This window comes from Serinus canaria, chromosome 5 (genome assembly GCF_022539315.1).
Source record: "Serinus canaria isolate serCan28SL12 chromosome 5, serCan2020, whole genome shotgun sequence".
Classification (NCBI taxonomy): domain Eukaryota; kingdom Metazoa; phylum Chordata; class Aves; order Passeriformes; family Fringillidae; genus Serinus; species Serinus canaria.
The window spans coordinates 9375660-9397318 of NC_066319.1; the positions used below are offsets into that span (position 1 = coordinate 9375660).

General features: G+C 69.4%; 6 protein-coding genes and 1 pseudogene across 7 annotated transcripts; 4 read left to right on the forward strand and 3 right to left on the reverse strand.

Annotated features, from left to right (window-relative positions):
- Positions 1 to 449: 449 nt before the first annotated feature.
- LOC115485458 (C-type lectin lectoxin-Lio2-like) lies at positions 450 to 1604 on the forward strand. Its single transcript, XM_050974694.1, has 3 exons — positions 450 to 605; positions 702 to 872; positions 1094 to 1604. Exons 1-3 carry the CDS (start codon positions 450 to 452, stop codon positions 1298 to 1300), a joined length of 534 nt encoding a protein of 177 aa, XP_050830651.1. The 3' UTR covers positions 1301 to 1604.
- Positions 1605 to 1664: 60 nt separating this feature from the next.
- Positions 1665 to 5634, reverse strand: SLC43A3 (solute carrier family 43 member 3). 2 transcript variants are annotated; one of them, XM_050975746.1, is made up of 12 exons: positions 5428 to 5634; positions 4973 to 5102; positions 4782 to 4828; positions 4658 to 4698; positions 4434 to 4526; positions 4094 to 4233; positions 3852 to 3958; positions 3277 to 3435; positions 3087 to 3200; positions 2669 to 2855; positions 2308 to 2431; positions 1665 to 1905 (listed from the first exon to the last, which is right to left on the reverse strand). In XM_050975746.1, exons 1-12 carry the CDS (start codon positions 5612 to 5614, stop codon positions 1750 to 1752), a joined length of 1485 nt encoding a protein of 494 aa, XP_050831703.1. In that variant the 5' UTR covers positions 5615 to 5634; the 3' UTR covers positions 1665 to 1749. The 2 variants fall into 2 exon arrangements, with proteins under 2 accessions (XP_050831703.1, XP_050831702.1); XM_050975745.1 differs by having other exon boundaries at positions 4622 to 4698; positions 5428 to 5633.
- Positions 5635 to 7466: 1832 nt separating this feature from the next.
- LOC127059635 (basic proline-rich protein-like) lies at positions 7467 to 10282 on the forward strand. The gene is made up of 4 exons (XM_050974695.1): positions 7467 to 7472; positions 7627 to 8399; positions 9249 to 9744; positions 9926 to 10282. Exons 1-4 carry the CDS (start codon positions 7467 to 7469, stop codon positions 10280 to 10282), a joined length of 1632 nt encoding a protein of 543 aa, XP_050830652.1.
- A 14-nt stretch (positions 10283 to 10296) lies between these two features.
- On the forward strand, positions 10297 to 14767 carry LOC115485445 (reticulon-4 receptor-like 2; annotated as a pseudogene).
- A 701-nt stretch (positions 14768 to 15468) lies between these two features.
- On the reverse strand, positions 15469 to 16339 carry LOC115485446 (mitochondrial import inner membrane translocase subunit Tim10-like). The gene is made up of 2 exons (XM_030240172.2): positions 16252 to 16339; positions 15469 to 15736 (listed from the first exon to the last, which is right to left on the reverse strand). Exons 1-2 carry the CDS (start codon positions 16320 to 16322, stop codon positions 15532 to 15534), a joined length of 276 nt encoding a protein of 91 aa, XP_030096032.2. The 5' UTR covers positions 16323 to 16339; the 3' UTR covers positions 15469 to 15531.
- Positions 16321 to 18337, forward strand: LOC127059636 (reticulon-4 receptor-like 2). Its single transcript, XM_050974696.1, has 4 exons — positions 16321 to 16419; positions 16511 to 16591; positions 16861 to 17193; positions 17597 to 18337. Exons 1-4 carry the CDS (start codon positions 16321 to 16323, stop codon positions 18335 to 18337), a joined length of 1254 nt encoding a protein of 417 aa, XP_050830653.1.
- A 1252-nt stretch (positions 18338 to 19589) lies between these two features.
- Positions 19590 to 20603, reverse strand: TIMM10 (translocase of inner mitochondrial membrane 10). The gene is made up of 2 exons (XM_009097119.4): positions 20353 to 20603; positions 19590 to 19854 (listed from the first exon to the last, which is right to left on the reverse strand). Exons 1-2 carry the CDS (start codon positions 20421 to 20423, stop codon positions 19653 to 19655), a joined length of 273 nt encoding a protein of 90 aa, XP_009095367.1. The 5' UTR covers positions 20424 to 20603; the 3' UTR covers positions 19590 to 19652.
- Between the last annotated feature and the right edge of the window lie 1056 nt (positions 20604 to 21659).

The following is a 21659-nucleotide window of genomic DNA, read 5'->3' on the forward strand; positions in this document are numbered from 1 at the left end:
CCAGGAGTACATGGGAGTGGCACAGGGGATGGTGGAGGGACAGTGGGGATATGGGGCACAGAGGGGGGCAGGATGGGGTGAGGGACACAAGGTGGAACTGGGGGTGGCAGTAGGACAGTGGGGATATGGGGAACAGCAGAAGGGCCACAGAGAGAACAGATTGTTACCAAGGGTGGCAGAGGGGATCTGGACCGTGGTGGGGGGTGACAGGGTGACAGAGCTGTGGCATCTCCAGAGGGTGCTGGTGGTGTCCCCAGTGTCCCTGCGTGTCCCAGTGCCATGTGGCCATGCCTGCTGCTCGCTCTCGCCCTGCTGGGCACTGTCCCTGCCAGCCACCCTGGTGAGTGTCCCCCTGCCCCACTGAGTGCCCCCACACCCCTGCCCGCTCCCAGGGACACCCTGGGGACACCCTCAGTCCCTGCCACCCCAGTGCCATGCCCAGACCACCGATGCCACATGCCTGGGTGGTAGAGGGACCCCCGGTACCAACCCTCCCCCTGCTGTGCCCTGCAGCCCCCCGCCAGCCCCAGGGGGTCCCCGGTAGTGACACCGCCCAGCTGCACTATGCCGTGGTGAAGAAGCTGCGCACCTACTCGGGTGCCCAGGTAAGGGGACATGGGCAGAGGGGGCGTGGGGTGTACCAGGATGCCAGGCCACACCCGTGCCACGGCAGCACTCCTGGGACGTGCCCGTGAGCACAGGTGAGTGCCTGGTGCCAGCCCGTGCCCGTCCCCCAGCGCTACTGCCAGGACGTGTACCGGGGCCAGCTGGCCTCCGTGCACAGCGCTGCCCGCAACAAGGAGCTGCAGAAACTGGCACGAACCTACCACATCATCATCGCACCCTGGATTGGAGCTGTCACCAGCTTCAGGGTGAGAGGACTCCGGGGACAAGGGGCTGCCAAAGGGGTGCTGGGGGCTGCTTTGTGGGGTGAGGGGCTGGGGCTGCTTTGTGGGGGACGAGCCTGGGGCTGGAGGCTGGGTTTTGAGGCATGAGGGGCTGGCTATTGGTTGCTGGGACTGGTTTTTGGGGTCGAGGGAGTGGGTAGGGGTGGTGGGGGCTCTCCCTGGGGACTGAGGTGTTGGCACAGCAGGCAGGGCAGTGGCAGTCCTACTGGGAGGACTCCAGCCCCTGGAACTACGCGAATTGGGCGCCCACCCACCCCTTCCACATTGTCACCACCTGCACGACCCTCAGCATCCGAGGTAAGGTCACCCAGCCACCGTGTCCAAGCTTGGAGTGCTGGGGAGGGGAGGACAGGCTGCTGGGGCATTGGAGGAACATTGGGAGGGCACTGTGAGGAGGGGGCTACAGGGCACTGGGTGAGCTGAGGGGAGCACCGAGGGCACTGGGAGGGGCACCGGGAGGGCTTACAGGGCACTGGGGGAGCCAAGGGGGATATAGGGGGCACTGGAAGTGGTTGCAGGGTACTAAGGGGCCCTGGGAACCACCCATGGCCCTGACACTGTCCTTGTCCCCAGATGGGCTCTGGTGAAGCCGCTTCTGCAACCAGCTGCGCCCCTTCATCTGCCAATACTGAGCTCCTGGCACTGCCATGGCAGCCTAGTTCCTTTCCCAGTAAAGCAGAGGTGTCCTGAGCCGTGTCTGTGTGCACCAGGGGCCTGGGGACGGGGCTGGGGGCTCAAGGGGGCAGCACAGCGAGCGGAGGGGGCAGCAATGTTTATTATCCCCACCCCACTGGCACAGCACCCCTAGGCTGGTACAAAAATGGTATTCTGGGTGTGGGGCTCAGTGTGGGGTCTCAGCGTTGATCTCAGTGCTGGGGGGGGCTGCCAGGGGGGTGCCAGCCATGCCCAGCTCCTTGGCTCGCCGCTGGCACTCGCGGGCCACCACCAGGGGGCTGACAAAGGCCACCAGCACCACGGTGATGAGCCCCAAGTTCATCTGTGGAGGGGAAGAGTGTCAGGGCAGGGGTCTGGGGGGGGGCATCTACCCATCCCCAGTGTTAGGCCAGGACTCTTGGGGCAGCACCTCCATTTCCCCAGGAGCAGGACACCCATCCCTCTCTGGTGCAGGACCCCCATTTCTCATGGCATAAGATCCCACCACTCCTGGGGGAAGGACTCCATTCCTCCCGGGGCAGCACCCCCATTTTCCCATGGGGCAGGACCCCCATTTTCCCATAGGGCGGGACCCCCATTTTCCCATGGGTAGGGCCAGGATCCCCATTGTCCCAAGGGATGAGACCCCCTTTTCCCCATGTGGCAAGCTCCCTTCCCTCCCAGGGCAGGACCTCCGTTTCCCTGTGGAGCAGCCCCCCAGCCCTCACTGCAGGGGCACACTCACATAGAAGGGGTCCCCCTGGAGCGGCCCCTGCACCAGGGCAACACAGGGATACTGCAGCAGGGCCACCAGCGCTGACAGTGCCATGGCCAGCCCGTAGAGCTTCCCAAAGTGCTGCGGAGGAAACCTGCCAGGCACCCATGTCACCAACGGGCATCTCCTGGCACCCTGACAGCCCCACCCCAGTACCCTGTCCTGACACCTCCACAGTGTCACCTGCCCCCCTCCAGTGCCACTGCCATCCCCTGCCACCCCATGCTGACCATGCCACCCTGTCTGTCCCCTGCCACACCCACAACGACCGTGTCTCCATGCCCTGCCACCCCTGCGTTCCCCGTGGCCGTGGCTGTCCCCACGCACTCACGCGATGGCCAGGAAGGCGGCGTTGCCGCCGTACAGGAAGGAGCGGCTGATGACCTGCAGCACGAAGGTGCCGAACTGGGCGGGCAGGACAGGCACGGCGGCGAACACGGAGAAAAGCAGGCACAGCGCCACCGTCACCACCAGCGACAGCACCGCCGACCGCAGGTCTGCCAGCGCGGCCAGGATCCCTGTGGGCACGGGGGTCACGGCAGGGGGACACGGCCCTCCCGTGTCCCTTCTCCAGGTGCCGTGGGCTCGGGCACAGTGGTGGTGGCAGCAATGAGGACATAGGGGACAGGGAGCACAGGACGGGGAAGGGTGTTACCCCCCCATAGTGTGGGGCCAAGGAGTGCTTCCGCTTGGGGTGAAGGGCCGTGGGGGTCAATTACCCGCGGGGCATGGGCTGGGGGCTCAGTTACCCTCGGGGCGGGGGCCCTTCCCCCGCTTGTGCCGGTCGAGGATGAGGCCGTTCCAGGGGGCACAGAGCACCCCGCAGAGCTGGGTGAAGGCGAAGGCGTTGGTGTACGTGCTCACTGTGAGGAGACAGCGTCAGGCGGGCGGGGCCGGCCCCGGGGTCCCCGCTGTGTCCCCCCCGCTGCCATGCCTTACCCAGGGCGTGGTCCCCGTGTGCCAGGTGCTCGAGCTGCGGGTTGAGGGTGCCGATGAACAGGTAGTGGCGCAGCTGCATCACCGAAAGCCAGGCCACGTGCCAGGCGAAGAGCCACGAGCAGGCGCAGGTCCGGAACGGCGTCCCGGGGGTGTCCCCACCTGTGCAGGTGTCAGGGTGGGGCACATACAGACACACCCCCCCCGGCCACACCCACACCTTGTCCCTGCCACCACTGGGGCCTCACAGCCACCGGTATGACCCTGACCATTTTGTGTCTCACCGTACCCACCCTTTGACCACGCTCATACACTGCCACACCCAGCACTTTCTCATTTGCATATCCTCGCTGTCCTCCAGCCGCCACATCAACAGCCACGCCCACCCACCAAAAGGCCACACCAATCTATTTGCATATGCATGAAGCCCTCCAACCAGGCCATGCACAGCCACGCCCCCAGGTCACACCGCTTATTTACATGGCACTGCCCACAGTCAGCTGTGGTCACGCCCACCCGATCAAGCCCCTCCGCCAAATATAAGCCCCACCCCACTAACGAGATTCCCACTCCGGCACCTCGAGCTATGGGGGGTTCCAGGGGTGTCTCCTCGGGTCCGGCCTCTCCCCGTGTTTGCTTGTCCTTGTGGGCTCGGTAGGAGCGGGAACGCCGCCGGCACTGCAGCCTGCGGCAGCGCCTGTGTCACCCCGCGTCCGCCTGCCGGGGCTAGACCTGCCCAGGGGACAGGACCCTCTGCCCGCAGGGTGGGATCCAGCCCCCCCCAGGCCCCCTCTGCCCAGGGCACAGGCACCTCCCATACCCGTAGTCGTAGTCGGGGGGCAGCGGGTAGGGGATGCGGCTGCGCGGCATCAGGAAGAAGGTGCGCAGGAGGTGCCAGGCACTGCAGGCTGCCAGGAAGAGGAACATGGCCCGCAGGGACAGCCCGTGCTCGTATAGCAGCTGGGGGCAGGGACAGAGTCAGGGACAGAGACAGACTGCCAGCGGCCACCTACTCACACCATATAGGTGTGTCCCTATATGTGGCCCCAGCAGTGACCCGGCTGTGTCCCACACTGTGTCCCCAATACATCCGTAGATGTGAGCCAGCTGTTCTTAGCTCTGTCCTCCCCTGCCGCCACTGCCACGTCCCTCGCACCCACCTTGACGATGAGGAAGATGGCAGAGGAGGAGTCAAAGGCCCCGTTGTAGAGGGTGATGATGATGGAGCGGTAGTTCCCAAACAGGTTCCCCACCTGGCACCAAGAGACCCCTGTGTGCCATCAGAGCCCTGCATGCCATACAGGGTGTCCTGCCACCACGTGGGTGTCAGGGTGCAGGGGTAACCCACCTGCATGTTGGTGAGGATGAGGAGGATGCCACCCACCGACAGCATGGACATGGCCGGGAAGAGCAGCACCGCCAGCTCTGGGGACACAGGGTTCAGTGGGGACAGGGGTTACCAAAGAGGTCCCCCCAGGGCTGGGGACCCCCTGGCCACAGGGTCTCACCTGGGGTGGAGAAGGCGACGAGCAGGGTCCCACCAGTGTAGAGGGAGCTAAAGAGGACAGTGGTGACACGTGGGGACAGGAATCACAGGTGATTCCCCTCCCCCAGCCCTTTGGAAGCCAGGCCACCCCAATAACCCCCATTCTCAGCAGCCCCCCGCCGTGTCCCCCGTGTCCCCTGGCGCAGGGCTCACATGGCGATGAGGCGCGCAGCCGTGGTGCCGAAGCGGTCGAAGATGACGCCCATGGGGAAGGTCATGAAGTTGTTCATGAAGGAGCCAATGGTGAAGACCAGGGAGAACTGCTCATCCTGCCCACTGCAGTCTGGGAACGGCCATAAGTGGGGCATGGGGACACTGGGAATACCACGGGTGTGGGGACGCAGGCACCCGGGGACACAGGTCAGTGGAGATGCAGGGGACACCGGGCATGTGGGGACACCACGGACATGATGTTACTGGAGACATGGACTGGGGGACAGTAGGCACATGGGCTTGGAGACAGCAGGGACACAGAGCACTGCAGGGCATCGGGACACCGCAGACAGCAAAGACAAAGGCACAGGCAGAATGGGGACATGGGACAGCTCAGGGCAGCGGGACAGCGGGGTCACGAGGCAGGGGACCATGGGGACACAGGGGGTCCATACCAGACCCCAGGGTGAGGTTGGGGCTGGGGGTGGTGGAGGGCTGGCACAGCCCCTCAAAGTAGCCCAGGTCCTTGAGGACGAAGACGAGGGAGGCCCAGCCGAAGATGATGCCGCAGAAGGCGCCGCACTCCAGCAGCCCTGACAGGAGCGTCCCCAGGCGCTTGGCCAGCCCCGCGCCCCCCGCCATGGCCCCGGCCCAGGCGGCCACGGGCCCGGCCTGGCACCAGCCTGGGGCGTCTTCGCCAAGCCTGTGGGTGACAAGGGCCAGGCATCACACCGTGCTGGTGCCCACCGGGGGCATGGGGACACCTGGGTGCTCAGGGGCACATAGAAGCACGAGGCCAGCTGGGTAAAGGGCACCGTGGCCCCGGTTCTGCCTCTTTTCCCTGGCCACAGTGGCTGGTACCTGGCTGCCATGTGCCAGGGTGCAGGGCAGGGCCCTGCAGCAGTCGGAGCTCACACACCTGGGGACAGCTGGTGACATGTGGCACACAGCCATTGACAGACACACACACAGAGATTTACAGGGGCACACACACACATTTATAAGCACACACTCAGGTTTGCAGGTATGCACACCTGCACTGTGCCTGCTGATTCCTGTCCTGCACCCTTCACCCACCAGCAGGAGTGCCTCCTGTTGGCACTGTCACCTTCACTGCTGCCCTGCAGTCTGACCCCCAGCAGTGTGGCTGGGACACATCTCCACACCCCCAGTGACTCCCCCCTAATCTCCCGGGAGCACACTCAGGTCCCCCAGGCTGCCAGTCCCTGATAGTGCCTTGGGCCCCCTGATAGCACCTCGGGCCCCCTGATGGGGGCTCAGTCCCCTCACTGTGCCAGGACCCCCCTGTGCTGTCCCTCTTGCCCCAAGCCAGCCTGGCCCAGGACCTGGCACAACTCTGGGGACACTGGCACACTGCTAGGCACCCTGGTGCGTGCTCTGGTAACACTCCCCTGGGAACACCAACATCCTCCCAGGGACACCAGCAACCCCAGGGGACCTGGCACAAGCCTGGGGACACGGGCACACTGCTGCGCACCCCGATGTGAGCACTGGGGACATCACAACAACACACCTCACCCCAGGGACACCAGCACCCAGCTGGGGACCTGGCATGGCCCTTGGGAAACTGGCACTCTTCCTGGTGACGCTGGCACAGCCCCTGGGGAAATTGGCACCCCCTCAGGGACACCAACACACCCTCCCCCCTGGGGCCTGGCACAGTGCTTGGGAAACTGGGACAATCCCTGGAGATGCTGGCACAGGGACACAGGCACACTGCAGGGACAGTGACACACCCCCCCAGGGCCCAAGCACATGCCCTGAGGCCCTCCCTTGGGGACCCTGGCACAGCCCTCAGGGACACCGTCACATCTCTGGGACCCTGCCACCCCCTGGGGGATCCTGTCATGTCCCCAGGAATCCCCTCACACTGCTGGGGACCGTGATATGTCTCCTGAGGACACTGTTACCCCAAGCACTGCGCTGCCCTGGGGGCTGTCACCGTGCTGGGGCTGACAACAGGTCACCCCACAAAGCAGCTTGGACTCCCCCGTGACCCACAGCTGGGTGCCAAGGGCACCAAGGCCACATCACCCCCAGCTCACTGTCCTCCGTGTCCCCCCACCTCCCTCAGCCACACACAGCCTGGCCCTGCTGCCCCTGTCACCGTGTCACTGCCTAGGGCCTGTCGCTGTCCCGCTGCCCTGCCCGCTGTAATGAGGGTAATGAGCCTCATTATAGTGACCAGCAGCTACAGATTAACCTGCACAGAGCCGGGGGGGGGGCAGCCCGGGGGGACCTGTACTGTTCTTACCCACTCGGGGGGCTAAAAATAGTACAGGCAGGGGCTGTGACAGCAGCTGGGGGGCACCGGGGCTCCCTGACATGTGGGGGTCACTGCCTGGGGCACCCCAAGCTACTCATTATGGGTGCCAGCCACTGGGCCTGACTGGGGTGTCCTGGACACGCTATCCCTGCCAGCCACACGGGTGTGTCCCCTCAGCAGTGACCCCCCCATACCGGTGAGCCCCCCATGCCGGTGAGCCCTACACGAGGGAGCAGGAGGCTCCGCCTCGGGTCGGGGGTTCGCAGCATCAGTGACTCTGTCCTCTCTGTCCCTGCTGTGTCTCCCCAGCTCCCCCCGGGCCGTGAAGGGGCAGGCGGGGTCACAGGACCTCCGGGGCCTGCCCTAGGGCTGGGTGCCCCTCCCCACCCCGCTGCCCCTGCGGGACGCGGTGTCCTGGGACGGGCACTGCCCGCGGCTTCCGGAGCAGGGGCAGCCCCGGCCGCGGGGACTTGGCCCGCACACGTTTGGCGGGGGGACACACGCGTGTCCCGGGGGTGGGCAGCCGTGGGGCTCCGCCGTGCCGGCCCCCCGAGCCCCCCCCACGGCCCGGGGCAGACGCAGCTCCGCCACGCGTACCCCCGGCACCGCCCCGGCCACCCCGGCCACCCGCACCGCCACCACGCCGAGACCAGCCCCGCAGACCACGGGGCCAGGGCCCTCGGTCCCCCCTCTTCCGCAACCTCCCGTCCTGGTCACAACCCCCTCCCCCCGCCGCTCCGTGTCCATCCGGGCCCCTCCGCGCCCCGCGGCTCCTCCCGCCGCATCCCCGCTCCGCTCACCCGCCTCCCGCCCGGCCCGGCGGGGAGGGGACCGGGCTCTCCCCGCCCCGGCGCTCCCGGTGCTCTCGGTGATCTCGGTGCCCCCGGTGCCGCGGCCCCTCCCGCCCCCCCCCACCGCGGGCGGAGCAGAGCGGAGCCGCCGGGCCTGGCCGGGCCCCGCCCCCGGGCCCGGCCGTTCGGGGGGGCGCGGAAAGCGGCCTCGGTGGAGCGGCCCCGGTCACCCGTGGGTCCGCCCAGGAGGGGCCGTCCCGGCACGGAGCCCTTCCCCGCCGTTCCGCCCCCCGCGGGTGGGCCCTCGGCCTGTCCAGGTGCGACACCTCACCTGCCGCCCGCTCCCAAGGTGCGCCCACGGTGGCGCCACCCTCGGGCCACCCTTGGGTCTCCCTTCTGGTCACTCTTGGGCCAGTTCTCAGTGATGCTTGGGTCACCCCTTAGGCCATTCCTGGACACCACAGGACTACCCTTGGGCTACCCCTGGGCCACTACCGCTGTGCCATCCCAGAGCCATTCCCATGCCACCCCGCTGTGTTGTGCTGTGTCCCCTGGCTGTCCCTGGTCCCCCACCCCCTGCCTTCGCCCCGCCCCGACACTGCTGTCCCTCCTGTCACCCTCCCCTCCACATCCTCTCCTCTGTCCCTCTGTCCATCCACCAGTGCTTGCAGCCACCCGGTCTGTCCCCACCTGTCCCCACTGCTGCAGCTTCTCATCTGCTCTGCCAGCTGCCCTTCTGTCTGTTCATCAACCGTCCATCTGTCCATCACCCATCCATCTGTCTGTCACCCATCCATCTGTCCATCATCGGTCTGTCTGTCACCTGTCCATCTGTCCCCCTCCAATCACAACTCTATCCATCCTATCCATCTGTCCCACAACCATCCAGCTGCCCATTACCTGCCCTTCCCTCCACCTGTCCATCTGTCTGTCCTCCCCATCCCTCACCCATCTCTCCATTCGTCCACCCCCTCTCCAGATGTTCTCCGTGCATCTATCTGTCCATCTGTCCTTCTCTCCTTCTGTCCACTTGTCCATCAATCCATCCTCCACCTCTCAGTCCACCCATCTGTCCCCTCCTTCCTTCCATCCTCCACCGTCCATACGTCCGCCCGTCCCCTCCCTACCCACTCTGTCCCAGCTCCCCAGCGAGTGGGCACCCGCAGGCCCCCGGGTGGGCTCCCCCTCCCCGGCGCAGATCGGCGCTGTCCGGCCGGGGGCTCCGCGGCCGGGCTGGGGGCACGGGCGGGGGGAGCGGATGGCGGCCCCTGAGTCAGCCCCGCGCCGCCCACGCCCCCTCCCACGGCTGCCGCCGCACCAGCTTGTGGCATTTCGCTCGCCGGAGACGGCGCCGCAAACACGCGCCGGTGCCAGCCGGTGCCGGTGCCGCCGCAGCCCGCGCGGCCACGCGTGTCCCCCCACGCGCGGCACCGGCGCGGGGCCGGTGCATCCCGCACCGCTGCCACCCGCTCTGCCCCGGGCCGGGCGGCGCCGCGGTGGCACCACGGACAGCGCCGGTCCGGCACCGCGAACAGCGCCGCGGTCCCGCGTGGGTGCGGACCACCGCCCACCGCGCCCTCCCGGCGGCTCGCTGGGTGCGGGGCTCCCGGCCCCGCCGCACCCACGCCGGGGACAGCCCCCGCGGGGTCCCGCCGTCCATGAGGGCACCAAAGCCCGGCGCCGGGGCAGGGATCGTGGGACAGAGGGAGGGAGGGAGGGACGGACGGACGGACAGACGGACGGACGGACGGACGGAGACCACTCTCCGTGTCCCGCGCTCACAGTTCCCCACGCGAGCCCCGCGCACTTTCCCCGTGGGGGGAGCCCATCACACCCCTGTGTCCCCGTTGGGGGTCCCTCTCCTGACTCCCGCAGGGCGTGGCCCCAAGCGGGCGCCCGCAGCGCGTCCCCCGCCGTCCCCGCCGTCCCCGCCGGGAGTCCCTATGCCCACCCGTGTCCCGCCTGGGGCGTGCCAGTCCGGGAAGGGTTAAACGGCGGGACCGGCGCGGGGGGCGGAGCGGCCGCCCCGGGATAAGGCGCGGCGCGGGGAGGGCTCAGCCCCACGGAGCCGCGGGCAGCGCCGCGCCGAGCCCACCCGTGCCCGAGCCCGAGCCCACCCGTGCCATGCCCCGGGGTGGCGGCGGCTGCTGCTCCCGGCGGCGCGGCGGGGGCGAAGGGGGCGAGCAGCCCCCCCCGGCACCGGCCATGACCCCGCGGGTGGGCAGCGCCTGAGCGGCCGCTCCGCCATGCGGCCCCCCACGGCTCGGGACCTGCCCCCAGGTAGGCGCGGGGTCGGGCGGGGTCCCACGGGTGTCGGGTGGACCCTGGGGTGCCACCCGGAGACCTCGGTCCCGGCTCGGGGCGCCCCGCGGCGCTCGGGGTGCGGGCGCCCCGGGGTGAGTAGGGAGTCCCCGGTGCGCGGGGACACCGGGGCCGCCCCGGAACGCGCGGCCCGGCGCGGGGGCGCAGTCCCAGGGCACCCCACGTTGAGTTCCCCGCGACCGCCGGCTGCCCGGCGCGAGGGTGCCCCGCGACCCACGAGGTGCCTGCTGCCAGCCCAGCCCTAGGTGTGGCTTTCTCACGACCGCCGGGGTGGCCGGTGCCACCCCGGGACCCCCAGCCCGGCGTGGGAGTACCCCACGACACGTGGATACTCGCTGCTATCCCCGGCCCCCCGGGGCAGCCTGGGGGTGCCCCACGAACCCCGGCCCGCCCTGTGCAGCACCGGCGTGCGTAGCCCGGCTTCCGGGCGCTCCACGATCCACGGGGTACCCGCTGCCGCCCCAAGATCCCCAGCCCGGTGTGTGGGTACCCCACGATCCCCAGCGGGGTGTGCCCCACGACTCAGGGGGTACGCGATGCCACCCTTGGACCCCCAGCCCGGCGTGGAGACGCCCCACAGTTCCCCGTGTGGGCACCGCGGGGAGCCGGGAGCGCCCGGGTCACGCCGCGGGTGGGTGCCGCGGGTCTGTGGGGTACCCGCAACTACCGGGGTGGGGGGGTTTAGCACCCGGGGGGGGGAAGCTGAGAACCGGTGACTTCAGCTCCCAACTGAGTCAGCCCGCGGCGTGGGGGAGTGACAGATGGGACGCGGGTGGGGGGCGCACGCCGGCACGGGGCGCCGGGGGAGGGGGGCGGCGCTGAGCAGATGCGCCGGACGCCTCCGTGGGTGGGTGGGGGGTGGGTACCCCCCCAACTCGCGGAGCACCGGCAGAGGGGAAGGGAGGGAAGGGGGCGGTGGGACCCCTCGGTGCATCTCCGGTGTGACCTCCCGTGCACCGGAGGGTCCCACCGCCCCCCTCCTTCCTCTCCCCTCCCCCGGTAGCGGCGACTGGGCGCATCCACGCATCCCCGGGCGTGGATCCAGGCCGCCGGGCTGAATTATGGATGAAGCTCTCGGGTTGCAGCCTGAGGGGGGGATGGACACGGGTGGGGGGGAGGAGAAGGGGGGGATGCTGAACACCCGGAGCGGCGGCGCGTGTCGTCAGCCCGCGCCCACGCGTGCCCCGCCCCACACGTGGCCGCGGCACGCGAGCACGTGGCACCGCCCCGTTTGGGGAGGGGGCACAGACCCCCCCCCCGACTGGGTGAGGGGGGTCCCAGGGGTCTGTGACCCTGTGAGGGGTTCTGGTGCACCGTGGGGCGGGCACGGTCCCGCGGGAGTGTGGCCACGGCAGGGGGGGTCAGGGAGCTTTGGGGGTCCCTGGGGGAAGCAGCCCCGGTAGCAGGAGCAGCCCCAGAAGGTGGCAGGTGGACAGCCACTTTTTGGGGTGCCCAGCCTTGGTGCTGTGCAGCAGCACAGCCCTGGGGGGTCTCTGGGGACCACAGGCCTATGGGCTGATGTGGGTCTGGGGGCTGCAAGGGGTGCTCAGTGCTACGGGGTGTCATGACCTTGGGATTAGCCTCGCGGTCTGAGGTCCTAGGGATCTCCTGTGGGGACCATGGCCGTGTGGGTGGGCATGGCCTTGCGGGGTGCCTGGGGAGACATGGCCCTCAGGGGCCTCCTGGGGGCATTGCCCTGAGGGTGGGCACCATCCCCTCCCTCGGGGTGTCCAGCCCTACAGGACAGTGATGACCTTGGCGTTCTCCTGGGGAACCGTGGCCCTATGGAGCTGTCATGGCTTTGGATGGCTTCTAGGAGTGCCGAACCCTATGGGGTTGTCATGACCTTGGGGTTCTCCTGGGCAATCGCGGCCCTAAGGGTGGGTTCAGTCCTGGGGGCCTCTTTGGGGTGCCCAACCCTATGGAACGATCAGGACCTTGGGACTCCTAAGGAACCACGGCTTGATGGGGTGGGCACGGCCCTGGGGGGCTCCTAGAGCCGTCCATGGCCCCCAGGAAGTTCCTGGAGTGCCGCGGCCAGGCGGGTGGGCACGGCCCCGGGAGGGCACAGCTCTGTGGGCTGCGGGGGGCGGGCGGCGGCGGCGCGGGGGTCGGGGAGCGCGGTGCCCCGCGCTGACGCCCCGCTGTGCCCTCAGGCGGGCGCCCGGCGGCCCTGCTGCTGCTGGCGGCGCTGGTGTGGGTGCCCGGCGGGGCTCCCGCCTGCCCCGCGCTCTGCACCTGCTACGTCTCGCCGCCCACCGTCAGCTGCCAGGCCAACAACTTCTCCTCGGTGCCCGCGGGGCTCCCGCCCGGCGCCCGCCGCCTCTTCCTGCAGAACAACGTCATCGGGGCGCTGCGGGCGGGCACCTTCGGGCCCAGCACCGTCACCCTCTGGCTCTACTCCAACAACATCTCCTCCATCCAGCCGGGCACCTTCCGCCACCTGCCCGCCCTGGAGGAGCTCGACCTGGGTGACAACCCGCACCTCCGCGTCCTGGCCCCCGACACCTTCCACGGCCTCCACCGCCTCCAGGCCCTGCACCTGTACCGGTGCCGGCTGGCCAACCTGCCCAGCGGCATCTTCCGCGGCCTCCGCAGCCTCCAGTACCTCTACCTGCAGGAGAACGGGCTGCTCTACCTCCAGGTGGGTGAGCAGGGGGCTGGGCGATGCCTCCAGGGCACAGAGGTGGGACTGGGCAGGGTGATGGGTGACAAGCCATGGGGACAGGATGTGGGACACGGTGGTGCTGACACGGCCAGGATGTGAGGCAGGGACAGGAGATGCTGAGGGAGCGGGGTGATGGCCGTGGGGCAGGACCATGTGGTGACACCAGCATGTCAGGGACAAGGGACAAGATCTTGCACAATGCTCGTGGAACAGGGACACAGGAGAGGGTGTCGGGCGATGCTGGCAGGACCAGGCCTCATGGCAGGGTGGGCTCTGTGGGGCCCACACCAGCGGCTCTCCAGGTGATGCCCACGAGGCAGGGCCACAGAAACAGCACAGTGGCCCCCCACCCCACGCCCACCCCTCTCCCATTCCTCGCAGGACGACCTCTTTGCCGACCTGGCCAACCTGAGCCACCTCTTCCTGCACGGCAAACCGGCTGCGGGCGCTGTCGGAGGGAGTCTTCCGGGGGCTGTCGAGCCTGGACCGCCTGCTGCTGCACGCCAACCGGCTGGCAGCCATCCACCGCCGCGCCTTCGGGGGGCTGGCGCGCCTCACCATCCTCTACCCTGTTCAACAACAGCCTGGTGGCCCCTGCCCGGGACCCGCTGGCCGCGCTGCCCTCTGCTCCAGTTTCCTGCCGCCTTCAACGCCAACCCCTGGGCCTGCGACTGCCTGTGCGCGCCCGCTCTGGGCCTGGTTTCCGCCGCACCGCGCGTCTCCAGCTCCCCGGTGCCGTGCGCCAGCCCCCCCGCACCGCCGCGGCACCGACCTGCGCCCACCTCGCCGCCACCTCCGCGACTTCGACGCCTGCCCCTGAGGACGACGACGACGACGACGAGGACATGGAAGATGGCAACGGTGGCAACGGGTGTGGCGGTGATGGGCACCCCGGGGCGGGCGCTGGGTCGTCCCGGCACCCTCCCGGCCGCGCCGCCCCTCCCGCCTGTCCTACCGCCGACGGGCCTGCCCCCCACCACGACCTGCCGGGACCCCAGCCCCGGCCGCCCCCCCCGTCCCCGTGACTCCCGCGGGCCCCCCGAGGACGCCAGCTGCCCCCACGGACCCCTGCGCCCCCATGGCCGCCGCCGCGCCCCACCGGCCCCCCCCCGCCCTCCTGCCCCTCCTGGCTCTGATCCTGCCCCCTGACTCTGAGCCCCCCCTCGGCGCCCCCAGGGTGTCCCGCTTCCTCGGGGCGCCCGTGCCCCCCTTCTCCCCAGGGAGGGCCTCAAGAACTGTGGGGAACAGCCAGCGGAGGGGGGGGGCCGCAGGATGCAGAAGGGGGTCCTCTCCCATCCTGAGCGGGAAAAACCCCCAACAGGAACCAAAAGGTGGGAAATTATTTATTAAAAATGGTCTTATTTTGGGAGAGCGGGGCCTGGCTGCTGTGGGTGGGCCCACTGTCGATCCAGGTCCACCGCCTGCCGCTCCTGAAATATTGATGGAGGCGGCGGGTGGCAGGGCAGCGAGGCGTGCAGGGCGCCGCGGGGGGGACGGACGGACGGCCACCCCCCTGGCGGACACACAACCCCCACGACACAGCGCCGTATGCCCGGCGCCACCGCGGGGCCGGTGACACGCGGGCTGCCGTGACGCCGCACACCCCGCACCCCTGGCAGAGTGCTGGCGGGTGTCACGGGAGCCGCGGGCGCAGAGCCACCCCCGCGCTGTCCACCCGCGCCCTGCACAGCCTGACCCACTTCCCGCAGCCGCCGGCACACGGATAGAGCACACGGATGGAGCACACGCTGCCGGCTTGCGGGCGCAGGGACAGAGCCCGCCCCCTGCCCGCTATCCCTCTGGGTCTGTGTCAAACCACCGGGCTGCCCCTCGGCAGGTGTCCCTCACACAAGCGTGGGGCGTCCCTCAGCGGGTGTAACTCGCTGGGTGTCCGTGTCCCCCCGGGTCCCCTTGTTCCCTCCAACGGTCCCCACGGGTGTGTGGGGTGTCTGTCTGTGTGTGTTGCAGACTGGCCCCACATGGCTGTCCCCATGCCCCCTCCCCCGTGGTCCTCTGGCTGTCCCCAAGTGGTCCTTTGCCCAGGCAGAGGTGTCCCTGGGTTGTCCCACACGTGATCCCGTCTGTGTATCCTCAGAGAGGCTGGGTGTTCTGGGAGTGTCCCTGCGAGGGTGTCCCTGGGCCCTGCCCCTCGGGGGCTGTGTCCCTGTGCAGGGCCCCATGGCTGTCCCCTCTGGTGACCCCCAGCACAGACAGACAGGGAGGGGCTGAGCCCTGTCCCACCCACTGGGGATTACAAGGGGCTCAGCCCAGCTCTGCCTAATCCAGGGGATTACATGGGTTGGGCCCAGCCGGGGGGGGGCACCCGGGGTGTCCCCCACAAGGACACAGCACGTGGCAGCTGGGGACAAGGGGGGGCTCCCAGCAGCCAATCACGGGCACCACGTACCCCATCACAACGGCCACAGGGTGAGTTTGGGGGGCGAGGGGAGCACAGCAGACGCCCAGGTTTATTGGGGTGATGGGTGGGGGCTCAGGCGGTGCCGCTGCCCTGCTGCATTCGCTTTGAGCAGCTCCTCGTCCTGCAAGCGACAAGCTCCGTCAGCTTCTTGCCCATCCGCTCGTGCACTTCCAGGTACTTGGCCACGCAGCGGTCCAGGCACACACATTCCCCTTTGGACAGCTCCGACTCCTTGTAGAACGGAGGGACGCACTTGCGGTGGCACGCCTGGGTCATCCTGCAAGGACCACACCGCGCCTGAGCCCCGCGCCGGCCGGGACCGGGCCCCGCACCCCAGCACACCCCTGTACCCCCACCATCGCTACCCCCGGGACCCCGATCCCGCACCCCAACATCTCCTGAACCCCCGCCATCACCACCCCGGGACCCAGCCCCGCAGCTCCGCACCCCCCCGTTTATCGGCAACACCCCAGCCCTTGCACCCCCAACACCTCCTGCACCCGCATCATCAACCGAGCGGGACCCCGGCCTCTGCAACCCCTACAAGCCCAGTATCACCACCCGTCATCGCCACACGGGCAACCCCTAGGAACCCCCCCACCATCCCCCATTCTCGGGCATCTCCGGTTCCCCTCCCCATTTCCCGGGTGTCCTCCTAGGCTCCCCCGCAACTCCTCTACAACTCCAGGGTCCCCCCCACTGCCTCTGACACCCGCTAGTGTTCCCCAAGCCACGGACACCCCCCCCCGGTAGCCCACGCCCCCCAAGTGCTCTCTCCCGGCGGGCCTCAACCGGTTGTACATGTCGGCCATCATCTCAACCTCCAGCTCGGCCGCCAGCTGCTGAGCCCGCAGCGGATCCATGGCGGTCAGCACCGGCCCCCTCTGTCCCGGTCCCTATCACGGTCCCTCTGGGCCCGACCCCCCCGTCGGATCCGCCACGTTGGACCCCACGGTCCCGGTCGGGTGGGACCCGGCGGCGGCTACATGCAGGAACCACGTGGCGCGCGCTTCCGCCCACCGACGCAGCTAGCGCCCCGCCCCACCGCCAGAGCGACAATCGCGTGCAGATGCAGGAAAAGGCGGGGACACAGGCGTCCCCTACGGTCTCTGATGGCTTCAGGAAGGGGACGGTCAGTAGAGTGGGTGGCGGCGGACACGCGAGAGACGGGAGCTGCTGTTGCCCCGCTCTGACGCAGCCGCTGGCCCTCCTTCGGGCTCCTCAATGCGTCCCTCTTCATGCTGGCTTTCGCTGCGGTGGTTGCCCTGTTTGCTTCCCCGCCTCCCCGCGCTACTGTGCCCCTGTCTCGATCTCGACTCTTCGAGCCTTCTCGCCCGCCCCCGTCCGCTTCCAGGCCACGCAACTCCTCCATCGGTTTGCCCGCTGGTCTCCCGCACGTAGCGCCCGCCGCCCTCTTCCCTGCAGAACAACGTCATCGGGGCGCTGCGGGCGGGCACCTTCGGGCCCAGCACCGTCACCCTCTGGCTCTACTCCAACAACATCTCCTCCATCCAGCCGGGCACCTTCCGCCACCTGCCCGCCCTGGAGGAGCTCGACCTGGGTGACAACCCGCACCTCCGCGTCCTGGCCCCCGACACCTTCCACGGCCTCCACCGCCTCCAGGCCCTGCACCTGTACCGGTGCCGGCTGGCCAACCTGCCCAGCGGCATCTTCCGCGGCCTCCGCAGCCTCCAGTACCTCTACCTGCAGGAGAACGGGCTGCTCTACCTCCAGGTGGGTGAGCAGGGGGCTGGGCGATGCCTCCAGGGCACAGAGGTGGGACTGGGCAGGGTGATGGGTGACAAGCCATGGGGACAGGATGTGGGACACGGTGGTGCTGACACGGCCAGGATGTGAGGCAGGGACAGGAGATGCTGAGGGAGCGGGGTGATGGCCGTGGGGCAGGACCATGGGTGACACCAGCATGTCAGGGACAAGGGACAAGATCTTGCACAATGCTCGTGGAACAGGGACACAGGAGAGGGTGTCGGGCGATGCTGGCAGGACCAGGCCTCATGGCAGGGTGGGCTCTGTGGGGCCCACACCAGCGGCTCTCCAGGTGATGCCCACGAGGCAGGGCCACAGAACAGCACAGTGGCCCCCCACCCCACGCCCACCCCTCTCCCATTCCTCGCAGGACGACCTCTTTGCCGACCTGGCCAACCTGAGCCACCTCTTCCTGCACGGCAACCGGCTGCGGGCGCTGTCGGAGGGAGTCTTCCGGGGGCTGTCGAGCCTGGACCGCCTGCTGCTGCACGCCAACCGGCTGGCAGCCATCCACCGCCGCGCCTTCGGGGGGCTGGCGCGCCTCACCATCCTCTACCTGTTCAACAACAGCCTGGTGGCCCTGCCCGGGGACCCGCTGGCCGCGCTGCCCTCGCTCCAGTTCCTGCGCCTCAACGCCAACCCCTGGGCCTGCGACTGCCGTGCGCGCCCGCTCTGGGCCTGGTTCCGCCGCACGCGCGTCTCCAGCTCCCCGGTGCCGTGCGCCAGCCCCCCGCACCGCCGCGGCACCGACCTGCGCCACCTCCGCCCCCGCGACTTCGACGCCTGCCCTGAGGACGACGACGACGACGACGAGGACATGGAAGATGGCAACGGTGGCAACGGGGTGGCGGTGATGGGCACCCCGGGGCGGGCGCTGGGTCGTCCCGGCACCCTCCCGGCCGCGCCGCCCTCCGCCTTCTACCGCGACGGGCTGCCCCCCCACGACCTGCGGGGACCCCAGCCCCGGCCGCCCCCCCCGTCCCGTGACTCCCGCGGGCCCCCCGAGGACGCCAGCTGCCCCCACGACCCCTGCGCCCCCATGGCCGCCGCCGCGCCCCACCGGCCCCCCGCCCTCCTGCCCCTCCTGGCTCTGATCCTGCCCCGACTCTGAGCCCCCCCTCGGCGCCCCCAGGGGTCCCGGCTCCTCGGGGCGCCCGTGCCCCCCTTCTCCCCAGGGGAGGCCTCAAGAACTGTGGGGAACAGCCAGCGGAGGGGGGGGCCGCAGGATGCAGAAGGGGGTCCTCTCCCATCCTGAGCGGGAAAAACCCCCAACAGGAACCAAAAGGTGGGAAATTATTTATTAAAAATGGTCTTATTTTGGGAGAGCGGGGCCTGGCTGCTGTGGGTGGGCCACTGTCGATCCAGGTCACCGCCTGCCGCTCCTGAAATATTGATGGAGGCGGCGGGTGGCAGGGCAGCGAGGCGTGCAGGGCGCCGCGGGGGGGACGGACGGACGGCCACCCCCTGCGGGACACACACCCCCGACACACGCCGTATGCCCGGCGCCACCGCGGGGCCGGTGACACGCGGGCTGCCGTGACGCCGACACCCCGCACCCCTGGCAGAGTGCTGGCGGGTGTCACGGGAGCCGCGGGGCGCAGAGCCACCCCCGCGCTGTCACCCGCGCCCTGCACAGCCTGACCCACTTCCCGTAGCCGCCGGCACACGGATAGAGCACACGGATGGAGCACACGCTGCCGGGCTGCGGGCGCAGGGACAGAGCCCGCCCCCTGCCCGCTATCCCTCTGGGTCTGTGTCACCACCGGGCTGCCCCTCGGCAGGTGTCCCTCACACAGCGTGGGGCGTCCCTCAGCGGGTGTAACTCGCTGGGTGTCCGTGTCCCCCGGGTCCCTTGTTCCCTCCAACTGTCCCCACGGGTGTGTGGGGTGTCTGTCTGTGTGTGTGCAGACTGGCCCCACATGGCTGTCCCCATGCCCCCTCCCCCGTGGTCTCTGGCTGTCCCCAAGTGGTCTTTGCCCAGGCAGAGGTGTCCCTGGGTTGTCCCCACGTGATCCCGTCTGTGTATCCTCAGAGAGGGCTGGGTGTTCTGGGAGTGTCCCTGCGAGGGTGTCCCTGGGCCCTGCCCCTCGGGGGCTGTGTCCCTGTGCAGGGCCCCATGGCTGTCCCCTCTGGTGACCCCCAGCACAGACAGACAGGGAGGGGCTGAGCCCTGTCCCACCCCACTGGGGATTACAAGGGGCTCAGCCCAGCTCTGCCTAATCCAGGGGATTACATGGGTTGGGCCCAGCCGGGGGGGGCACCCGGGGTGTCCCCCACAAGGACACAGCACGTGGCAGCTGGGGACAAGGGGGGCTCCCAGCAGCAATCACGTTCACCACGTACCCCATCACACGGCCACAGGGTGAGTTTGGGGGGCGAGGGGAGCACAGCAGACGCCCAGGTTTATTGGGGTGATGGGTGGGGGCTCAGGCGGTGCCGCTGCCCTGCTGCATTCGCTTGAGCAGCTCCTCGTCCTGCAGCGACAGCTCCGTCAGCTTCTTGCCCATCCGCTCGTGCACTTCCAGGTACTTGGCCACGCAGCGGTCCAGGCACACACATTCCCCTTTGGACAGCTCCGACTCCTTGTAGAACGGAGGGACGCACTTGCGGTGGCACGCCTGGGTCATCCTGCAAGGACCACACCGCGCCTGAGCCCCGCGCCGGCCGGGACCGGGCCCCGCACCCCAGCACACCCTGTACCCCACCATCGCTACCCCCGGGACCCCGATCCCGCACCCCAACATCTCCTGAACCCCGCCATCACCACCCCGGGACCCAGCCCCGCAGCTCCGCACCCCCCCGTTATCGGCAACCCCAGCCCTTGCACCCCAACACCTCCTGCACCCGCATCATCACCGAGCGGGACCCCGGCCTCTGCACCCCTACAAGCCCAGTATCACCCGTCATCGCCACACGGGCACCCCTAGGACCCCCCCACCATCCCCCATTCTCGGGCATCTCCGGTTCCCCTCCCCATTTCCCGGGTGTCTCCTAGGCTCCCCCGCACTCCTCTACAACTCCAGGGTCCCCCCCACTGCCTCTGACACCCGCTAGTGTTCCCCAAGCCACGGACACCCACCCCCCGGTAGCCCAACGCCCCCAGTGCTCTCTCCCGGCGGGCCTCACCGGTTGTACATGTCGGCCATCATCTCAACCTCCAGCTCGGCCGCCAGCTGCTGAGCCCGCAGCGGATCCATGGCGGTCAGCACCGGCCCCGCTCTGTCCCGGTCCCTATCACGGTCCCTCTGGGCCCGACCCCGCTCGGATCCGCCCCGTTGGACCCCCACGGTCCCGGTCGGTTCGGGACCCGGCGGCGGCTCCCTGCAGGAACCACGTGGGCGCCGCGCTTCCGCCCACCCGCGCAGCTGCCCCGCCCCACCGCCAGAGCTGACCAATCGCGTGGCAGGAAAAGGCGGGACCAGGAGTACCCCACGGTCTCTGATTGGCTTCATGGAAGGGGCGTGGTGGCGGCGGCCGAGCGACGGGAGGGGTGCGGCAGAGCGCGCGCTCTGCCCGGCCTTTGCCCCGCAGGGGGCGGGGTCATGGGAAGGGGGCTTGACCAGGCCGGAGAGGGCGTGGCCATCGCCGGGATGTCACCCGGGCATGGCCGGGGGGCTTCGGGTCCCTCCCTGTGTGTCTCCTGTTCCTCGTCACAGGACTCCTCGGGGTCCTCCTGTGTCCCGCCGTCCTGCCCGGGCTGTCCCCGTGTGACCTGTGTCCCCAGGTGTCTGTGTCCCCCATTGCCCCCCGGGAATCTGTTCCGTCGGTGTCCCCATTGTGTCCCCCGTGTGCCCGTGTCCCCGTTGTGTCCCCCGAACACCCCCGCGTGTCTGTGTTCCCCACCTCGCCCTTGTGCCTGTGACCCCCAAGTCTCCCTTTGCCTGCCCAGGGTGTCCGTGTCCCCTGTGCCCCTCGGGTCGCACGGCACGTTTCGGTCCCCTCCCCGTGGCTGCTTTGGGGTGTCGCCGCTGTCCGGGTGGGGCTGTCGGCGCGTTCCCCCTCCCCAGCCGTGCCCGGGTGTCCGGCCCGGCCCCACGCGTGCCCCGCGGGTGGGCGGTGAGTGAAGGCGGCACCTGCCCCCGCCGGGTAAAAATAGCGCCGGGCGGGGGGGCCGGGGCGCAGCAGGGGCGGCGGAGCGGGAGCAGCCGGAGGGTACGGGCCGAGGGGTCCGGGAGGCTCCGGGATCACCGGGGCTACGCGAGGCGGGGGTGGAACGGGCGCGGCCGGGACGGTGCGGGCTGGGGGGTACCGGGGAGGAGCACCGGAGGGCAGCAAGGGAGACTGGGAAGGGGATATGGGGGGCCGGCAGTGGGAACAGAAGAGCAGGGAGAAGACATGTGGGGCCGGGAGGGGGACATGGCGGGGTCGGGATGGGATCTGGGTGCTCGGGAAGGGACATGGGGGCAGGAGGGGGCACAGGGGGGCTAACATGG